The 21,465-nt window shown below is 44.5% G+C and overlaps 3 protein-coding genes across 9 annotated transcripts in view; 1 reads left to right on the top strand and 2 right to left on the bottom strand.

Moving 5' to 3' along the window:
* Positions 1-1,022: 1,022 nt before the first annotated feature.
* ttll3 (tubulin tyrosine ligase-like family, member 3) lies at positions 1,023-7,704 on the top strand. The gene is made up of 12 exons (XM_053868390.1): positions 1,023-1,185; positions 1,244-1,347; positions 1,434-1,593; positions 3,084-3,139; positions 3,205-3,333; positions 3,409-3,523; positions 3,607-3,723; positions 4,129-4,288; positions 4,876-5,024; positions 5,086-5,329; positions 5,452-5,887; positions 5,958-7,704. Exons 1-12 carry the CDS (start codon positions 1,179-1,181, stop codon positions 6,570-6,572), a joined length of 2,292 nt encoding a protein of 763 aa, XP_053724365.1. The 5' UTR covers positions 1,023-1,178; the 3' UTR covers positions 6,573-7,704.
* A 1,121-nt stretch (positions 7,705-8,825) lies between these two features.
* Positions 8,826-12,073, bottom strand: LOC128760578 (class E basic helix-loop-helix protein 40-like). The gene is made up of 5 exons (XM_053868070.1): positions 11,729-12,073; positions 11,590-11,653; positions 11,312-11,419; positions 10,756-10,879; positions 8,826-10,687 (listed from the first exon to the last, which is right to left on the bottom strand). The coding sequence occupies exons 1-5, from the start codon at positions 11,800-11,802 to the stop codon at positions 9,774-9,776; spliced, it is 1,284 nt and encodes a 427-aa protein (XP_053724045.1). The 5' UTR covers positions 11,803-12,073; the 3' UTR covers positions 8,826-9,773.
* A 2,623-nt stretch (positions 12,074-14,696) lies between these two features.
* The window catches only part of itpr1a (inositol 1,4,5-trisphosphate receptor, type 1a), a 67,145-nt gene continuing 60,376 nt past the window's right edge, over positions 14,697-21,465 (bottom strand). For 6 of the 7 annotated variants that reach the window (XM_053869240.1, XM_053869241.1, XM_053869245.1 and 3 more), the window contains 6 exons: positions 21,307-21,399; positions 20,175-20,317; positions 19,317-19,482; positions 16,557-16,717; positions 15,933-16,094; positions 14,697-15,422 (listed from right to left, as the gene is read on the bottom strand). In XM_053869240.1, the coding sequence (XP_053725215.1) occupies positions 15,336-15,422; positions 15,933-16,094; positions 16,557-16,717; positions 19,317-19,482; positions 20,175-20,317; positions 21,307-21,399 (812 nt within the window). In that variant the 3' untranslated portion in view covers positions 14,697-15,335. The remainder of the gene's footprint in view (positions 15,423-15,932; positions 16,095-16,556; positions 16,718-19,316; positions 19,483-20,174; positions 20,318-21,306; positions 21,400-21,465) is intronic. The other variant, XM_053869246.1, reaches the window with a different exon arrangement.

Here is a 21,465-nt window from a genome sequence, read left to right as displayed (position 1 = left end):
TATAATATACATGAGAAATATTCGTTCAAATATTTCTCATGATGGGTTGATGAGGCTACATGAAACATGTTCTCGTTTTCAGAGCTCAGTAGGTGGCGCTATTGTTTTAAAAATGACGGAAGGTTAAATTGAAATACAGTGGTACCTCGGTTCTCGACCACAATCCGTTCCAGATGACCGTTCGAGAAGCGATTTGTTCGAAATCTGAATCGATTTTTCGCATTACAACGAATGGAAAAAGAAATAATGCGTTCCAAGACTTAAAAGAGGCTTTTGTAGGAGTGAATGTAGAATGTCTGCTGCAGGTGCGCTGTTCCTCTATGTGTGTGGCCGCTGCATGTGGGAGGGGTTGTCGAGTGAGTGACGTCTCTCCAGAAGGGAAGAGGTGCCCGGTGCGTGTCCAGCTCTGAATGTGCGCTTCTGTGCAGTTTGGCTGTGACAAAGTCATAAACCAAGTCACGCTCTGTCCCAGACTCGCCTCATCCCTGTCCCAGCTCCAGCCCACAACAGGACATCAAACCCTGGAGTGAGCGCTCCAGAGGTGTGGAGAGCGAGCTCCTCCCCTGTGACACTCTACCACGGTCCAGTGAGACAGGAAAGGTTTTTCAATATGAAGAAGAAACAGTCAGTAAATGTAGCTAACGGGACACGTCTACATACAGAGGCTGCGTTATACACAATAACAAAGAGCAAATTGGGTCAGTTGATCGGTCCGCACACGTTATGTTTTTTCTGGCTTTATTCGGGGGCGTTCGAGTTCTGGATTTTTGTTCGAAAACCGAGGTACCACTGTAGAGACTGTAGCGCAGAGACTGCCATCTAGTTGGCTCATGAAGCCTCACCAGCCCATCACTAATTGTAGGTTCACAAGAGTAAGTACAATTGTTTGTGATGGCTTTCTCTGGAGAAAAACAGGAGGCCTTGGGTGTTAAAACTGGAGCGTGACTTTAGAAAGTCCTGGAAAGATTTTCTCAACGCAGCAGTATTCAATGCTAATTGTCTTTATTCTAATGATTGGTGAATCAAGGTCAAGAGCAGTTACTACACATCCCAGAATTAATGCAATATTCATTACATAGTACACACACACACACACCAGGTAACTGTATACTTCCCTCACACCTCTGTATCTAGACATGCTTGGTTGATTCTGACGTCACAGTCGACACTAATCTACCATGCCAGGTAAGTGCAGGGGAAATGTAGTTACACTAGTGGATGTGCTTACGGTGGATCTTAGTAGTAGTTCCAGCAGAGGGACGGTTCAAAGGCAGTGCATCCAGCCGTCCGGCCTGCAAGCCGGACCAGCTGAAAACGGCCAAAGCTCTGGTGGAGAAGGCAGTGAAGGTGACTGGACATTCTGCTTTCTCTTCCTCGTCTGACATTTCTTTTCAGATGAAAGGCCTTCTGACTTTGTTTTGTTTTCTCCCTAGAAGAAGAAAGTGTTTTCAGTGCAGGGTCCGTATCCAGTGATTCGAGCTGCTCTCAGGGCCAGGGGCTGGGTGGAGCGCCGCCTCCCTCGCTCCGGACACAGACCTCGTCATTTCCACGATCGCCAGCAGGACAGCGATGACGGAGATGATCCGCTCGTCGGTGAGACTCAGAGCTCACAACCTTTTTCAGTGAGGAATAATCTAACGCTCTACTATTGTAGAAATATTACCATTCGCTTTCTACAACTGTGTCTTCGGGCATGACGTCATGTGCGGGACACGCCACTCACGATTTCAACAAGCTGCCGGCTACACAGCAATAAAGAACAGAGGCGTGAGGAGAGAGATGCACGTTTGTAGCTGAAGATACAGCCGCTACTTTGAATTAGTGTCTGCTATAGATGACAGTATTAACCCTGCAGCCTCCACCAACGCACAGAAATCACAGTTTAAAGAGAGCAAAATAAAGGAGCCTCGTAAATGTGACGTAAGTGCGGACTCAAAAAACTATGTACCAGTTTTTAAAAAATGCTCTTGATAGGTCAAATAAAACGACACTTCTGATAGATTTTTTTTAGACTTTTATTGATGATTTTTTCTTTGGTGCAGGAAGAAACGGTACTGATGTGATCTGCTGATGTTGCATTTTCTCTCGGAAGTCAGAAATAAAATGATTCTCCGGCGCGACGGAGCGTAGAGGCGAGTAACGTGCCTACGGGTGGCCAACAGGAGAAGTGACACACTGAGACTTAAACTAAACTTTTGCCTCGTAGTTAAAAAAAAACAAAAAAAAGAAAATAATAATAAAAAATAATGGGGCATTCCCTACGTTTTATTACATAAATGGCAATAAATCACTTTGTTTTGTTTTTCATACTTGTTGCTTTTTGTGTGTGATTTTTGCTACAGTGGGTTAGAGTGCGTCAAAATTGACTGTACACATTCATATAACTGAGATTGTGCTAAAAAAATGACCGCTGGACCCCCAAGAACTCCAACCTCAAATGTGACATAAAATATATTGTTTAGGCAATGAGCGCTATAGTCGGCTGCCAAATGTAACTTGTAATCTAACTTAGTGACTTTTAGATTCAAGGAATCAGTATAGTAACAAAGTTACTTTTTGAGGGAGTAATCGGTAGTTGGATTACTTTTTCACAGTAACTGTGGCAACACTGACCATGCAGCCGGACCAAGTGTTAAGTGGATACCCTCATCAATAATTCACCCTTGAGCCATGTTACATATAGCTCAACATAGACCCTTAGCCTTTCACACACCCAGCAGTTTGATGACGTGAGATCAGTTTCAAGATCAACTTAAAGTTCTGAGAAGAAAAAATAGCATCTTCATAACTACGTCTGGAAGATGAAATGCACAAAGGTCTGACAAGTTCAGATGTGCTCAGATGTAGTTCTGTGGGAATTTGGGCGAGAACGTTAGCATGGATGCAACACATTAAACAGCATGGAGTAGATGCTTCTTAGTGCACAAAGGTTGTTGCATTGTGTTAAATAAATAAATAAATATCACAAAGGAAGATCTGAGAATCTCATGAAGGGGAGAATCCCATCAACTGTTTCAAATTTGCTGTCATCATCATGTGTCGCTGAGGTCACCAAACCCAACCAACGACTCCTTTGTTGACAGAGGTGCTGTGTGATGGCGAGGAAGTCGAGAACCTTGATGACATGTATGAACTCATGGTGAGATGATGTTGAGGTAACCATAATACCATCCTGCTCATCTCATCGGGTGTGTCACTGTACAGTCTCGTCTGGTTCGTAATGAAAGAACCTACTTCTACTGGACCACCCGGCAGGATTTTATGGAGCAGCGCTCTTTGCGGAGCGACCAGGCCACCAATCACTTTGCCAACAGTGGCACATTCACCACCAAGGTCAATTTTTTAAATGGTATTTTAATAATTTACCTAAAACAACTAGACTTGTCTCATGTGTCTTCCTTGTGCTAGGTGGGCCTCTGCGTGAATCTGAGGAACCTCCAGTGGTTCGACACAGTTGATCCTGACACCTTCTTCCCGAGATGTTACAAGCTTGGTGCTGCAGATGAGAGGCAAGCGTTCATCGGTTTGTTGAACACACCCGCAAACCCCCTTGTCACTTTTTAAAACCAGATATTCATGATTTCCTGCATTGCTCCTTTAACAAAGACGACTTCAGAAGGACAGCGTGCTCCAGCCTGTTGACCTATGTCGTGGAATCCAGCAAAAGGAGCAGAGATGAGACTCAAGTTCAGCCACATAAGCACAAGAAATTGACTTCTCACGGTAAAACATCTTGCATAAATACATTATTACGTGGATTGAAAATACAGTCAACAATTACAATGGCTGTGACAGAGGAGTGGAATATTAATCCTTTTTGGGTGAATCGACGGAGTGACTCCTCTTGGACACACCGAGCTCCAGGTGTGCACCATTAGTTGGAGTAAAGCGTGGGTGAAAACAGGAAAGACTACCATCAAAATAAAAGCAGATCGCGACTCCTGTTTTATATTGCAGGTGCTTTTCTGTGACACGGGACGGTATTGTTTTTCCGGCCACTTTCTATGGCGACAAAACATAATTTGGTGTAGATTTTACTGCTGACGTCACAATAAAAACTAGTTCATGTTCAGTATTTTAAGACACTTCTGTTCAACTGCTCAAAAAAAACTTTTCTTCACAATACAGCAGTGGTGGGTCTTGAGGTGATCCACAAAGCTCTGGAAGTGTGTGAAGAGTTTTTGGACAATTTGGAACACAGAGATATTGATCGCACCGCAGACACCACCACATCGATAGAGGAGCCGACGTGGGACAAATTCCTGCACAACTACTACAAGATCGTACAGTAAGGCTGATGTTTTCTTCTGCCAAGTACAGTACTTGTTTTTAAAACATATGGCGTTTGGATTGTTCAGATAAGTCAGTTCCACTTGTAATGAGGTTTCCTTTATTCTGATATATAGAAGAATTAAAAATTACATACTTTATTTTCGTCTTCATCGATAGACAATCAGAATCAGAAACAACTTTATTGCCATGGTCAGGGGGGATCCCACCAACTAGGACAGTGCTGAATAAAATAAAATAAAGTAAAATAAACAGAAATCATCATGATCACGAATTCAACAATAGTGACACAACAACAAAATGAATTTACGACAAACAAACAGATCAACTGAAAAACTAACTGAATAAAACAAAGAAAAAAATAGAGAGATAGAGATAAAAAGGTACTTTTAAGGTAAAAAAAAAACACCCACAACAAAACACTTGATATTGTATTATACATTATCAACAGTACAATTCAAAAATAAAGAAATACTGCAGTCTGTTGTTTTACACTACACTGGTCTTTTGGTGTGAAAACCCAGTAATCCCTTTTTCTGTTGGTATCAGCAACACTTTAAATCTGCCCAAACCTCTCCTCTCCAGTAAAGGTGCAATGATCCAGGGAAGCCTCTCATTGGTGGAACGCTGTCAGTCCATGCTGGACCGACTGCAGGAAGTGTCTCCTCAGCTGGACACGGATGGCGTGAGCAACATCTGGATCATCAAGCCAGGAGCTTTGTCGAGAGGAAGAGGTGAGGTGTTTCTTTGGCTGTGAACAAAAAAAAGCTCTGCGTTTCTCACCACCTGAGTCAGGTATCATGTGCATGAATCACCTGGAGGAGATCCTAACACTGGTGGACAGTGACCGAGCCGTGACAAAGGAGAGCAAGTGGGTGGTCCAGAAATACATAGAGCGGCCCTTTTTAATAAACAACACCAAGTTTGACATTCGGCAGTGGTTCCTTGTCACCGACTGGAACCCTCTGACCGTCTGGTTCTACGGGGAGTGCTACGTGCGCTTCTCCACCCAGCCTTACTCCACCAAGACCCTGGACAGGTGAGAGAGTCACATGACATCGACGTCATTTCTCATTTTAGTAATTGAAAACAGTTCAACTCCTGCAATCCCTCGTCTTGCTCCAGCTTGATCACCCATTAACGCAGCGTTGTGTCGTTCAGCTCGGTGCACCTGTGCAACAACTCCATCCAGAGGCACTTCCACCCTTCGTCTGAACGTCACCCTGGACTGCCCACGGAGAACATGTGGTCCTGCTCTCAGTTCCGGGCCTATCTGCAGCAGCAGGGCCGGGAGGCGGAGTGGGACTGCGTGGTGATCCCGGGCATGCAGAAGGCCGTGGTGAATGTTCTGCAGACAGCCCAGGATCTGGTTGAGCCCCGGAAAGCCAGCTTTGAGCTCTACGGGGCAGATTTTATTTTGGGGAGCGATCTCAGGCCTTGGCTTTTGGAGATCAACTCCAGCCCAACAATGGCGTGCTCCACGTCCGTGACCGCCCGTCTGTGTCCTGCAGTGCAGCTGGACATCCTCAAGGTTGTTTTGGACAGGAAGTCCGACCCAAGCGCCGATACAGGGAACTTCCGACTCATCTACAGACAGGTTAGAGCACTTCTAAAAACCTGTTTACATTATGACTGACCTGTATTTTGCTTCTGACCGTCCTCTTTAGCCAGAAATTAAAGTTCCGCGGTACGTAGGAATAAACCTGCAGGTGGAAGGCGCCCCTATCGGACGACGCAGATGCTTTCTTCCGTCCAACAACACCTCAACTCTCCGCTCCTCTATTGATGGCTCTGCAGCTGCAGAGGTGGGGAAGACAGAGGATAACACGGTGAGACGTGAAGAACAGAGGACCACAGGTGAAAAAAGGCAGCTGACATCTTCCCCAAAAAGAGATCAACACGGCAGAACTGGGGTCAGTCGAATGTCTTGCACTCGGAGGTTCAGTCGGAGTCTTGGCCCCGAACTTCCTCTGGTCATGAACACTGAGCCTCAGAGCAAAGCCCGATGCTTGGGTTTAGCTCACGGCAGCAACGTAACAACTCTGGTCCCACGCAGTCTGTCTCTGTCGCTCATTCCTCCTCAGAGCAAACAAGACTCAAAGATGCAGAACAAACACAGACATGAGACTCGCACGTCAGTGCAGAACGCGGCGCAGACAGCTTCAGCACCTCACTGCAGGACTTCAGATCGGGGGTGTCAACTACCGCCTCTAAAGACATTGCACCCCATTAACCACAGGCAGCACCCGAGGCAAAGTTTGGGAAAATATAAGGGAGAGTGAGGACACTGTTCAGCAGTCAGAGCAAACACACACACCTGAAACTTCAACACTCCAGCAAGTCTTTGTGAAGTCACATCAGTTTCAGATATGCATGGTTTTCAGAAGAGCACTTGAATGAAGGTGAATTCCAATCTTTGTCCTGTGTGACTGAGTTGCTGAATAAAAAGCACTATTTAGTAGGGGTGGGATTCCATTAAAAAAGAATGTAGTTAATTAGAGAATCTGTGATTAATTAATCTCAATTATTTACAGTTTAATGGTATAACAATATTTGCCACATTTTTCAATTTGAATGAATTTGGTATATTACTGAATCAAATAATGGACCCACACATAAATTTAAACAACAAAATATTTTGCATCAGTTTGACAACAGCACAATAAATCACGATGGTGTCTATATTCAAGTTTTTATATCACCTTATTTAAACTAAAGCTCTTTTAATGTCTTGAAAATATTTGTATAAGAATTTCAATTTTATAAGAATTTCAAGTGCATTCAAAGTAGTGGAAACCCTGACCATTGTGTAGCGAAAAACATCCCTGAACAAAAGCAAACAGAAGCTTTTGTTTGCTTTTGTTCAGGGATTCCTCCATGTTTGTTGTTGTTGTTATCATCCTAGCTGCCACGTGTCTTGTGGATCAGTGTGATCAGTGGACCAGGAACTCCTGCACTTAGAAAGGTTCCCTGTTGTCTGAAGAGCAAAATGTTCAATTAAATATCATAAAGGCATCTTCAACTCATCCTTATTATTACATGTGAAATACAACTTTCTTTTAACTTCTGTAAATATGTATCGTTTCTCACGAATCTCTCTTCAGTGACAGACAGACATTTCAGGCCACCGTAGATCAAGCTATTTGCCACTTGCTTGAGTTGCTCAATAGACGAGGAATATCAGTAACAGTTTCTTACGCGTGACGATCCGCGGGAGCGCGCACGTCATGGTTTGCTCTCTTTGCTTCTCTTCATCTCTTTCTCTCTCTCGGGTGTAGCGCTGATCTGCGTCTCTCGGATGCCTGCAGATGGTGCGTTCATTGATGTCGGATATTTCTAAACTACTGAAAATAAACGGGTTTAGGATGACTTATTTACAGGATGTATGTGTGGTGACCCTTGACAAAAAAGTGAACTAACATGGTGAGTAATAATGGTGAGGTAATAATAATGATACAGATTGGCTATATTAAATCATCCAAAATAAACGGATCTTGATGCAGAACATGTTGAGGTCATTGTTTATTAATACACAAACTAACTAACACTATATTGCACATGATACAGCATATATACAAAACTAAATTATAACCATGAAAACATGTTGATTCCGCGACACAGCTGCAAGAGGTTTAACGATGATGTGCTTTTGCAGATTTTTATCGCCTTCTTTGGTCAAAACAGCAGATGGCGACACAGACCAAATGTTGTAACGCTAAAGACCTCGCATAATTATATTATGTAAGGTTGAATAGGATTCATTGTTGGTAAACGTGAGTTTTAATTGTAATGGTTGGGGTATTTATTATTTTATTTCCTTTTTCTTATGTTTTCGTGGCTATTTGCATCGCAGATTCTCACGGAGGGCGTCACAACTATGAATGAACTCACATGGAATTATGGGGTTGACAGAAAAGTGTGAAATGACTCCAAATATCTTTCATATTTTAGATTCTTCAGCCAGCCTTTGCTGTGACGACTGCCTCATGAGGTTGTCACCTGACGTGGTTTTCAACCGGTGACTCCTTCATGAAACCTGTCAAAGCAAATGGAGGCAAATTATGAATCATCTAAAGTATATAACATATTTAGAGTTATTATCATTTTCTTTCTCTGCTCCATAACTCCATATATCCTGCTTCATATATTCAATATCTTCGCTCTCTATCTACCATGTAGACAGTAGTAAAAATGAAGAGTGACTCCATGAAGTCCAGCGTAGACTTTTGAGTCAGAGTCGACCTCATGAACAGGTTCTTTATGGACCCATTTATGAGTCCTCACGCACAGGAGTGGACTATAGATGCACAACACATATAAAGGGTGTGGTGTGTTTGGTTCTGTGTAAGAACTTGAACTGTATTGGTCAGAGCGAAATGTAGATCCACGGCTGTCAGGACTGCATGCAATGTTGCCTGTTTACTTGCTGTCATGTTAGGCGCCACAGACGGCGTCTCAGCAGGAGTCCTGGGCCGTGGCTCTGCATTATGTAAGCGCCTGCTGATGGAAACAGGCGAACGGAACACCCAAAGCAATTTTCCACAGGAAAAAAAAAAACTTTATTAATACACTTATAACATGTATATCAACAATTATAGACAAAATATGTACAACAAACATCTCTCATGTAGGTCCCAAAATATAAAATCTCAAGTACCTCTTTCTATAGAAAACTAATCTGCTCTGGTAAAACAATTACATTCACGTCTCGTCTCCTCCACTCCAGGATTCATACGCAGCACAGAGAATGCGCATCAGCTTTTCACAAGTAAAAGGCAACAGCAAGAACAAACACCAGGTTTGACTTGAGCAGAAACAGATGTCGAGTATGCAGACCAGGTCAGCACAGTGCTACAGTATGTACACAGCGTCCTCTCGGCCCCCTCTTTGCACAGAGAGCAATGATAGGTATCAAAAATAGAAATGTACAAGAGGTCTATGAACATTAATTACAGTAAATCCATCTGTCTCATTCAGCATGGTCGTGCGGCGGCCCACCCCTTCGCCCGCTCGCGCCTCTGTCCACGGTCAGTCGTTGTAGTGTCCAGTTCCAAGGTCAGTTCAGTGACGGTGAATGAGCTTGACGTAGGCAACAAACTTTGGGTGAAACAAATCACTAACATTTTGGTGCAACAACTTCTTTAGTACAAGTGTGACGCGTCGTGTCATCAGCATTTATACTTTAACAGCAGCATCGGCAACATTTTCTCTTTCTTTACATTCAACCACAGGTCTGTGTTCAGGTGCATGTGCAGGCCAGGTCCACTATATATATATATATATATATATATATATATATATATATATATATATATATATATATATATATATATATATATATATATATATGTGTTCACTGAGTATTTAACATTCAACCAGCCCCCACCTCTGCCGTTTGAATTTCAGCTATACCTTCAGATTGGAGGAGTAATATGAGGATGGATTAAAGGAACTGATAAGTCTTTTCCTCCTTTGACCGTCTCTCAGTCTTTGGTTTCCAGGTTGAGGGGAGGTACCTGCTTGAGAGCCTGAAGGAGGGCGGGGGAGTCCATTGGGGTCTGAGATATGGCTGGGGCTGGAGAGCCTCCTCTGGGAGACGACAAAGGCTGAGGTGGTGGTGGTCGTTCGTTGGGCATCGGGGTGGCGCCACCCATGCCAGGGTAGAGCATGGGCATGGCCCCAGGGTACCAGCATTTCTCCAGCATGGGCAGGTAGGCGGCAGCAGAGGGGGGGATGAGGTAGAACGGCATGCAGAGGGGATGTGAAGCAGGTGGAGGGTTGGGTGAAGTACTCATGTAACTGTCGTAGCCGCTCGATGACGACGACGACTCCCCTCCTGAGAGAACCTCATCCTCTGAGGACTCCATGCGTGGCCGCTTGTGCCGCGGTGAGCCGTCTTCCCGTTTGACGGCGGAAGCCTGCCTTTGGTCCAGCGGGTGCTTCAGCTGGTTCTCCTGACTGTAGTAAACGGGCCGTCCCTGGGATGCTCCAGCTTCATTCTTCTCCAGCTCCCCGCCGTAACCGCTGTCTGTGTCGGTATCGCTGCCGCTCTGCTCGCCGCTCTGTGGCGCGTACGCACGCTGGATGACAGGCACGCAGTTCCGCCTGTAGCCCTCGCTGGGTTTCGGGGGTGGGTTGGTGGGGATCTCCTTCTGGGCTGGGTGCTGGTGGTAAGACGTAATCTCTTTCGGCTGAGGGCTGGGTGGAGTTTGAGGTCGGACGGGACTTTGGAGCACCTCGGATGCCAGCTTGTGGAGGTGGTTGACCACACGGGACGGGGTGAAGTCACTCTCAGTCGCATGGCTGGCTAGGTACTGGAGAACCTCCTTGGCACACATGTGGAAGCCAGATCGAAAGGTCTCCTCGGCCTTCTCCTGACTCACAGCGGGAGGATGCTCTGTAAACACAGAAGCCCGAGGTCAGACGCGTAAACACGTGTCACCACGCCATCATCAAATAACCCACCAATGGGCATGCCGTTCTGTAGGGCGATGATCTTCTGCTGCTGCTGCTCCAGGAGAGTGCTCAGAGCCTTCACGTGCTTCAGTGTCAGCTCAAGAACAACCGCCTTCTCCAGGTGACCCAGAGTCTGCCGGGGACAAGACCAAGTCAGCACTGAAGAGTTTGGGATGAACAGTTTGCTCCTTTCCAATCTCTTAATCATGTGAGAAGAATTATTAGAATTATTATAAAGACGAAGTAAAACATTGCATAATAAGCTGTATGGAACAATAGAAGACTCGGGTGTACAGTGCATGTAAATGGGGAGCAACACACCCTCATCAGATTAGTCTAGTCTACCATAAAAAAAAGACATTTTTATGACATTTGTTCCAGCTAATATTTTACATCATATCTGTTCAATTTTGTTTCATTATGTATTTCTTCGCTACGATAAACGGACGCTGCTAGTAAGGTGAATTTCTCCGAGAGACCGCGCGAGTCACTGAAGGTGTAATACCGCGAGCTGACAATAAGATGGCGCACCACACTCTCAGACGCTCCGCTCACGCCGCCTTACCGTGAGTTTGAGGTGTTCTGGCAGTAAATCTTTGAGTTGTGCGATGCACTCGTTTATCCGGTCGCGTCTCTTCTTCTCGATCAGCCGGTGGGGGAGTTTGTAGGTGTCCTGCGAGAGAAGCGGGGGACAAAGTTGAGTCAGTACCGGGGCGCGGAGCCGCCGGCGCCAGGAAAGACTCCGGCTGTTATGTCATAGCGGAATTAGGTCAACCATTTATGGGACTGCGAGAGACTGGCGGCGCCGCTCCCGCCCTGAGAGCGCTGCTCTGCGGGACGTACCTTGCTCTCCTCGCTCCTCTTCATGCCCCGCCGCGGTTTATACACGTACATCGGGAAGTCCATCCTTCACAGACAGCAAACGAGACGTTAGACCCGGGCGAGCACAGACGCCCGGCTCGGAATGAAAGCCCTCGCTTACCCCTGCATGTCTGACAGGTCCGCCTGGTGTTTAGACAGAGGAGGAGGAGGCTGCGCGCTGGGAATCCGCTCCATTTCTTCCGAGTATTTCCCCAAGTTGTCACGGACAAACACGCATTTATCAGTAGACGGCGGAGTCGCGGGGAAATGTGAAGTTCAATGAGAGAATTCCGCCACAAAGGCTGGTGTCTTTCGAAGAGAAAATGGTCGTAAAGGTGTCTGGAGTGGCGTCGCTGAATCTAAGTCGTGGTCCCGCCGCAGAAGGAAATGGGGGAGGACGGAGCGACGAGTTAAATAAACCCTCTGACTCTCCGCTCGGACTGACCTACCTCTGTCACATGAGGCTCACGTGTTAAAAGGCGCTGTATTCTCGGCGGAGGCTCCGCCCACCAGAGCCGGATAAGGCGCCTGAGTGGGAGGACGGGCGTGTACGTCACAGACTGGGCGGGGCGCTGCGGATCCCGTGTACCTCCATGCTGAAGTGTATGGAAACAAGGCGAGAGGTGCACGGCGCTCGGAACGTGCTGGCTCCGCACCAGCGCAGGACTCCTCCAGCATCCCCGCCCCGGTGTCTTCTGGCGTCTCTGGACGAAGTGTGTTTATCCACACGAACATCGTCCGACAAGGACGGAAACGGCGCTTATTAAAGCTACGATTTTAAGCTAATATAATTACTTAAATTACATCATAATAATTATTTTTTTTTCGCCTCCAAAGAAAAGTCGGCGCGACATTATGAACACTGACTTTCCGGTTACCGTTATTTTATTTTTTATTTATTTGAGGTGTAATTAATTAAAGGTGTTTTTAGTGCTTTTACGATCAGTAACGAAAGACGTGTCAGTTTGCATGTATCGTTTTTTTGTCTAATAAGATTTTGCATTATCATAATATGATGATACACAGCTGATTTTAGTTACAGAATATATACATGGACACTTGAGCGTACTTTTCTGCTGCACTATGTACATTCTTAAATTTGTGCAGTGCACTTGTATTTTTATTTCCTGATGTTTTATGTTTAACACAGTTGCACAAAAACGGTCATTTCATATTCAATTCTATTTTTTATAATTAATAATTTCTTTTTAAAATATCATTTGACATATTCTATTAAATGTAGTCGTTTCCATAAATTGTCGGAAGACTGTGTCTACGATTATATTGGATGTTTAGATTTTTCTGGAAGACGTCACAAACATTACGGGTTGAAATTAAACAATTAAAACAAAAGATATTACAGGCAAAGGCTATAGATAATTAATATATGGATTAAGAGCATTGAAACTAAATGAGTTTAAATAACATTAATGAAGGGTCCACTGGAATGAGAGAGTCATCCGTCCTAGGAGACAAACAATAGCCCTTTTATGAGTGACTCAGAAGTTATGCAAAGATGCACAATTAAAAAGTACTAAGGACTAGTTAGTCAGTTTTTGTGCAGTTATGTGTGTGTACCTCTGCACAGTCACTCCGAAATAAAGAGAGGGAGAGAATATTCTTAATGTTTAGGCCACTAGAAAAGTATTCAGCGAGCGCAGACTTCCAGCTATCACCTCCGTATGACCATCTGGCCCATGTTCCATCTGAAAATACCATTGGAATTGGTTCCTCTCTGCTCACATTCAGACAAACGCCAGCAAGAATATAACTTCCCTGAGGTCAGTTATGGCAGAATCAGATACAGAAACTCTATATTTTGAGGTGTTTGTGAATTGAGGTCCAATATATTAAGTAAGGAGGACATATTCACAGACACGCTGTCTTTCATAGCTGACACAATTCACTGACATGTTGCTGCTCCAGAGTGGTCCAGTCATGGTTGCTCCACGTGGACCGGTGTGTGTGTATGTGTGCGTGTATCATTTGTGTCTGATGCCGTCACGTTGACCTCCTCATGGCTACCTGCAGAGAGAACTGCCTTAACAACATGGAGTCCGCAGAGAAAATACGCTGTTTACGCGAAGGACGTAAATTACAACGACCAGTTTCCATTATGACTAACTGATGGAGTTCCAAGTAAACAAAGCAAAATGGTTCAGTTATACATGAAATTGCTTAGGAGAATAAAGAGAACCGAACAATGGATTACAAATATGAATGAATTAGATGTCTTGGTCTATTTTTTAAATTTGTCACACAGATTAAATCCTTCAGCCCGGCCTTTATCAGAACACCTGCCTCATAGAGTTGAGTAAGCACAGTCCTACATTGGGTCATCTATAGACTACATTTTTAATCTCAATTGATCGCACTAACAGATCTTTCACTCGACCACTGGGCAGGTGTGCGTCGTTTAGCTTTCTGTGGTTCAACTATAACTGTTTCGGTGTCGTCTGTATTATCATTATTTTTCGTTCCTTAGTTCATTTCAATTCGATTTCATGGTTTACCCAGGTTAAATATCCTTATTTTCTCTGTGATGGATGATGGCTGGGTATTTGAAGAGAACAAGAAAAAGAAAAAAAAACAACAGAATAATGTGCTGTATGTGTGAATATATTGAATTTTTGTTTTTTTTCTGCCCAATTAAAAAAAAAAAATAATAAAAATAAATTGCACTTATACTAAGTTAGGGCAGGATTAATAGTAAATGAATGCCACATGTTGCATCTGTTCTAAATGTCACTTGAAGGAAGCTGTTCTCAACAGCAAAGTGTTCCCTCCAACAACCCAACAGAACAGATACTGTCCTGAACAGTGTTCAGAAAAACCTCTAAGGCTCTGAAGAAGCTCAACAACATCCTAACAGTGAGTTAACTCAGCTTTAAAGTGATTACAATTTCACTCTAAATCTACAGCACTTCATATCATTTTAGGTAAAACCCCTAAATTGTATTGCTAAGCTGTCAGGCATTAGTTATTAAGTCCATTAAAATATAAAGAAACTATTAAAAAATACTTTGCTGAAAAAGTATGTGACGCCGCATCAGTTAAATGTTAAGAGTGAGTGAGCCAGTCAACAGTCGTAGCATTTGAAAATAACATCTTTATTGCTTTACACTCTTGTGTACAAAGATAACCATCACTCATGTGCTACAGAAGAAACCAGTGCTCAAGGACTATAACATCAAAGAACGATTAAATAGTTCAGTGCAGATACAAAGTTTGTTTTCAAATGACTTTTGATGGTTGGTTGTGTTTGCAGCAGACTCTTGCATGCTATTAAAGCTTGCTCACAATGATGCTTCCTGTTGAAGAGGAAAATCCTGGAGCATGACAAAGGCAGCTCCGCTCTTTGACACATGACTTCAGTTGTGGACTCTTCAGATGATTTCTAAATGTTCTTTAAGCAGCTGATTGTGTTGTTTTAATATGCTTTTAAAAAGTGCGGTCAGATGACGCAACTGACCTTTTATGCAAAATGGAGGGTTGACAGTGACACAGGACAAGGGGTTAGAAACCTGCTGCTTTCCAGAAGGCACTGAAGGTCCAGAGGCACTTGACTCTCCACTCATACCACGCTCCCACTGGAGCTTCATTTCACACACACTTATCGCTCCTTGTGAAGTAAACAGTCACAGTCATTCATCCCTAGGCGCAGGAGAGGGACTTTCTTTGGCATGTTCGGCGCCTCGTCGTCGGAGAACAGGCGCGGCTGGTCAGGGTTACGCTGGCTGCTGGGGGTTGATGTTCATGTGAGGGGGGTGACCCAGCAGGCCGATCCTCTGCTTCTGCTTCCTCTGTTCAGTCATCTGCAGGAGGTCACATCGGGGGATTAGGCGGGCTGAGGACATCATCCCTGCCTTGAGAGTCTGGATCCCAGCTGGGAGGACTGTCGTGCCAAAGGGCGTGGCACTTTACGAAAGGTAATACGATGCTTCCCATCATGAGCAACTCACTAGTGCATCATTTACATCATGAAGAAATGGAATTAACAGTAAAATGGTTAACCAACTGGAACAAGATCGACCTCTGGACAGAAGGTCGCGGTTCAGGTCTTGCTGAGGTGACCACCTTCTGCACTCATCACATGAATATTACGTAAAGCCAGCGATGAAGCAGACAAGGATTCACAGGTTCGAACACCAGAAAAGTAACATTTTGAGCTGTGGAAGGGGAAACTCCTGCAAGATGCTAAATAATTCGGAAAAAAAGTGTTTTTTGAAAGCAGTTCCATCAAACCTTGTTTTTAAACAACAAACAGTAGTGTCCCAGTCCAAGTATTTGATTTGGGCTTCCACAGAGCATGACCTCTGACCTACCTGCTCCTTGAGCTCGGTCAGCTGACCGGACAGGTTGGCCACCAGGCGCATGGTGGACTCCAGTTTCTCCTGCAGGTTCCTGATTTCGTTCTGCTCCCCCTCTGCATCGCTGCTGACCAGCGACATGGCCCGCATGCGTGGGAACCAGTCCAGGTTGTGCTCCTGAAGATGAGCCGTTACAGGAGAAGTCAGTCACTCCTCAAACGATTCATGAATGACTTTTTAAACATTGCTCTCGTTTCACAAAGAGGAAGAGACATTTGCACCAATGTCCTGCAGTCCTTGTGCAACAAAGACTGCAGGACACTAGAGGAGGTCTTGGGGTCAGGAATATAGGTCACAACATAAGAAATACTTCATTCTAATATTGACTCATCGGAGGCCCCACACACTTGACTGTCTGCAAAATGAAACGGAGCCAAAACTAGCTTGAACACAAGTAGTCATGTTTACTATCGGCTCAGTTTTAGGTACCTTAGACTGATTCAATGCAAGAGCAATTTAATTGTTTACACATGTTCAACAAGTTCAAATATCAGAACCCAAGAAGGCAGGTCAACTGAGGTGAGGTTTAATTCTCCTCCAAACTGACTTGGACTTGTTCGACAGCGAGCCCATACTTGCCTTGATCATCTCGGCCACATAGCTCTCCGGTCCCGTGTATTCGGTCGAGTCTTTGACCTTCACCAGGACCACGAAGAACAAGTAATGCCACATGTTGTGCTCCTCCTTGATGTGCTCCTCAAACGTCACCGTCTTGTTGTCAAACTTGTCGCGCTCCAGGCCTGAGACGGCATCGCAGGTAGTTAGGAAAAGAGCCACCACAAAAATTCATACAAACGCTGCGAGATCATAAGGTGCGGCCAAATTGCTCAAGCTCATTTGGCAGCAGTGCGACACGTTTAAAGTCTAATTAAAGACGAGTGAAGAACAAATGCAACTCAGCAGGTTACACAACATCACTGTGGATTACTGAACTGCTCGAAGACGTTTGCGTTCTTCCTCATTTGTGAACCAGCGTGGAGAAGTTCATAAGTTGGTGATGAGCAGGAGACTTGTTTTCCTCGTGGTTATGTAACACATTAACTTGAATGGGCCATTTGTAACTTTCCACCATGCTGGTGTAGTCAGTGCTCCTGCCTCACAGCAAGAAGGTTGTAGGTTTGACTCTTGAGCTTGAGGCAACTCAGGAGTGAACCTGCGTCCTTCCTGGAATGAGACTTGATTTATGCTTAAACATTTTTCCTAAGTTTCTTTTACTACTCCCAGATAGGGAGAAGTGAGTGAAAGAATAAGTCAGTCAGACATGACCTCTGTACTGTTAGCAAGTGGTTTCTTCAGGGGTCAAACATTGCTGTAGCAGCGGGATACTTCCACTTGGAAATATTTTGCCTTGTGGTTTGAGTTACCGAGTATGGGGTTTATTGGAGTGACTTGAAGGTTAGCATGAGCAGTGAACCTGAGCTGGTGGCTCCTCAGCAATAGCTTGTCTCCAGTGAGGATGGGACCAGACAGAGTTCAGTTTACACGTTTGATGGGCAGATCTTTCATTCTCAGCAGAATGTGAAGCAGGATGAGGATCAACTACTCTGAGTCAGAGCCTGTGGTTCTCCGTCAGAAAAGGTGGCGGTGTTCTCTCGCGAGGTGGAGGAGATCAAGTATCCTCAGGACTTCTTCATGAGTGACCTTCAGGGCAGGGTCACACCAGGGCCAACGTGTGAGCACAAGCAAGCGGGTGCTGAGCGCAGCAAGCCTCCTTGGAACAGCATGGCTGGATGAGCTGTACCGTGCTGACATTGTTGGCATTATCAGTGACGTATGCACAACAGTTGGTAGGGCAGTCACACATTTAACATGGGAAATGTATACTGAGTGTCATGTAAAAGACAGACCCTTTCAACAGCCGTGCATTTCATTCACAGTAACTTCCAAGGAAATGTAGTGAACGCACTGCCGACATGCAACTCTGAAGGCTGCCTCCGGTGACAGTATAGGATGCAGGTCCCATGTCCACCTTCCCAATGTCAATATGTAATGTCAGGGGAGTGAGGATGTGTCGAGGAAATAGGAGAAATTATAAGCAGAAACATGTATGCTTTGCGCCTGGTTTGGGTTGACCAAGCACCTTTTCAGGACACGGGGTTCCATCCAGCTGGGACGTACTGGAGAGACGATGTCTCTGTTGGCTTTGTCTTTCTCTAGACTTGGGGAAGGTATGTGGGAAGAGAAGCTGATCGATAGCTTATGAAACAGAGCCAGAAGACGGAGAGGTGCTTAAGCATGTAGAGGTTGTTTCTTAACACATCTCCTTATGGTGCCTTTGGAAACCATAGAGACAGCAGCTCCCCCTGTGGCCTGGCCTTATTTAACACCTGTGAGTCAGAGTTGATGGCGGGATTGGTGATGTAATACTGCTCTCATTTCATAGGCTCGCAACTCGCCGCCACAGCTTGACCCAATAGGAACGGGAGCGCCTGTGTAATATGTGGCAGAAACATTCGGAAGAATCGGGTGCCAGTGAGTGAAGCAGACATGCACAGCAGAGGTGAGCAGACCAGTGCTGTGACGCCATCCAGATGACTCATGCTGGAGTCCCAGGGCAGAACAAAGCATGATGGATGCTTTTGAATATATCATGCACATTAAATCCAAAAGGGAAATTCAGGGAGGAAACAAGCAGAATAAAACTCTTGATCTATCATTTCCCTCAATTACAAAAGTCTGGCCTTAGATTTGACAATTGCAAGTGCCTGTTCAAGAGACGTGCAATAAGGGTCTGCAAATGAAATAGATCCACAAATTGACCTTCAACCTTTGATTATCCGTCCAAACCGGGGTGTACTTCTCGATGGAGCTTCATACAGCCTTGTTCAGGGTTGCAAACTCCCCGACTAATACAGTCTCTCCTGCTATTAAGCAACAGACTCTTGTTTGAACATTGCTCGAAGCGCTCCCACCACTCATGACCCAAGAGATCTTACACTATTGACATCACCATCGAGCCTGACCCCAGCCATCAAATCATCAAAAAAGAAATCAATCGCCATCAATCATCAGGAAGCAATCTGACAGTGAAACAAGGAAGGGGCGGGGGGAGTTGACATTTGTCGTTTTCAGTCATGAGCAGTCAATCTCTCTCCGATCTGCAGCCGTCTGTCTCTTCATATGTCCGGCCGGGTGCTTGACTTTCTGTTCTGATATCCTGTCATTTAGTTATTATGATGTTCCCTATAATCACGTCCATCTCCATGATGTGTTTTCCATTTGTTTCAATGTTTCCACTGAGAGATTTCATCTTTAACAAAGAAAACACATTTTTCTGAAGGCATGGCAGCTCTCATTCAAGCCGTGGCGCTACACGTAGCGTAAACCCTGCGCTCTCACCACAAATGAAGCAGGTGGTTTTCAGAACCTCCTCCTTCTTCTGTTTTTCGCTCCTCAGGTCAGCAAAAGTATCGATGATGACGCCAAAGATCAGATTGAGGACGATGATGATGACCATGAAGAAGAAAAGCAGGTCGTAAATGACTCTGGCAGCAAACAAAGGCTCCTGCAAAGCGAAGCAAGACAACAGTAAACATTTAGAATAGATGCAGAAGATTGGTTGTCAAAAAGTCATAAAGGCTTCTAAGGACTTTCCAACATGGACGACAATATCCAACAAAATGCTTTTTTTTAGATATACTGTACTATCATGTTACTTCTTAATCCCCTGCCAATAGAGTGTGTCCCACTGGAAGGTTTGTTTAAAGAGCTTTATTTCTTTTGAGCTTTATTACCAGACTGAACTAAAAGTGGAGGGAGTGCCGTTTGCTGGCAGGCCATGACTAATGGAGATGGCTATGAATACTTATATTGCACACGGATATGGCCCTCAGGAAGTTCTACTCTCCTCTGTTCAGGAGGAGAATCTTGAATGTTTTTAATCAACTAAGTGTTAACACAAAGCCCACGCCAGATGACATAAGAAAGTCCACCTGACTTTCAGTGGAGGAAAAGTCACGAGTCGAGCCTGAATGAGAGTCTTGTGCAGAAAACCAGGACAGACTCCTGCCAACCACAAGTAACAAGTAAGAGTAAGTAAGACATGCAAAACAAGTGAGAACTCTTGGGTAATCTTCACTGATAACTCTGAGGATGGGAAACAACATGACGACCCGAGTGAAGGAATGAGGGGCAGGCTTCCACGAGTGCAACACGCTCACACACACACACACACAACTCAAAGCTAATCCAGTGCACCTCTTTGGATGGTTTGCGGAGAACGTCGCCGACACCTCCCCCACTCCTCAGGCCATGACTCAGCACGGTAACGATACACATCAGGAGGGAGTCACAGGTTCGCTCCATGTCACTGGCCTCACTGTCACCTCGAGCATCTGCAGCTGAGAGAGATGAGTGGAGTATTGAACATTTATTAAGATGAGGACGTCCTCACCGACCGGACTCTATTCATTGTTCCCTGGTTGAAAATGGCCCATGAACACAACTGCCAATCACTTGACATTTTTTGGACCTCATCTAGAGACACTTACACTGCAGGTTAATTGGGGGGTACAAATTGTGATGGGGAGTGAAACAAAATTGTAACCTGAAATGACACGATGTGAAACAAGTGCCACAATGCGAAATATCCATAAAATAGTTTTTTTTCTGGTCGTGTTTTGCTGGGCAAATTAGGAAAAAAACAGAAGGAAAACAACTTTTAATTTACCTATTTCACTGGTTATTTTTATTTAATTATCTTTCGAACATAAATGCTATGAAAACTCTGGCTTCAACTTTAGTCAGGTTTCAAATCAATGGACATCTGAACATAAAGCTGGGATCAATTTGAACACAAATTTTAGATCTATAAACCAGGACTTATTTTGAGGATTTGTACTTCATGAAAGTCCATTACAGTAAATTTAGTTTGACTGGTCAGAAGTAGCGTTACCTGCATTACATTTTATTGTCAACCACATGAAACTGCCATAAAATGTCTCCAAACTCAGTCAGGTGACAGACGCCAGCTAGATCATCATGGCTTGTTTTGTCTTGTTTTTGGATGACATGTAAAAACCTTTTTTTATTTTGCCACGTCATTTTTTTGGCATTTTGCAACATTTCTTATCAAAAAATGCGTCAACTCCCTGAGTGAGACGTAACTTAAAAATGTCATGATGTTGGAGGTGGGCGATATTGTTGAGAATGACAATGGTAGAAAAGGTGAAGGTGATGTGAGACATGGGGATGAACAAGATGGTGACCGTCATGATACAATAGCAGATTTAAGCTGATGGATAATGATAGTGTAGCTCAGTAAAACGCAAAAGATTTTCAACAACTAAAAATAGTAGGCGACAATAATGACTGGATATGCTGTACAGACCTTCTGGCAGGGTTCTGCTGGTGCAGCTCTCATTGGCGCCTGCCTGACATGTTCCTGTAGACAGAAACCCATCCACCAAACTGTCTCCGTTCTCTGGAAGACGTGGGAGGACATTTTAGGAAAACAGTCAGTAAAAACTTCAAACAAAGGTCTCATTGA

This window comes from Synchiropus splendidus, chromosome 6 (genome assembly GCF_027744825.2).
Source record: "Synchiropus splendidus isolate RoL2022-P1 chromosome 6, RoL_Sspl_1.0, whole genome shotgun sequence".
NCBI lineage: Eukaryota > Metazoa > Chordata > Actinopteri > Syngnathiformes > Callionymidae > Synchiropus > Synchiropus splendidus.
The sequence above is the reverse complement of the archived record's forward strand: the minus strand, read 5'-3'. Positions and strand labels throughout refer to the sequence as shown.

Bases quoted from the DNA above. Each gene is read 5' to 3' on its own strand.
- ttll3 (XM_053868390.1), top strand. The intron at 3,334-3,408 runs GTCAATTTTTTA...TCCTTGTGCTAG, and splicing joins GTGGCACATTCACCACCAAG to GTGGGCCTCTGCGTGAATCT. The intron at 5,025-5,085 runs GTGAGGTGTTTC...CACCTGAGTCAG, and splicing joins AGCTTTGTCGAGAGGAAGAG to GTATCATGTGCATGAATCAC.
- LOC128760578 (XM_053868070.1), bottom strand. From the start codon at position 11,802: ATGGAGCGGATTCCCAGCGCGCAGCCTCCTCCTCCTCTGTCTAAACAC. The intron at 11,420-11,589 runs GTACGTCCCGCA...CTTCTCTCGCAG, and splicing joins AGAGGAGCGAGGAGAGCAAG to GACACCTACAAACTCCCCCA. The intron at 10,880-11,311 runs GTAAGGCGGCGT...TGTCCCCGGCAG, and splicing joins CAGAACACCTCAAACTCACG to ACTCTGGGTCACCTGGAGAA.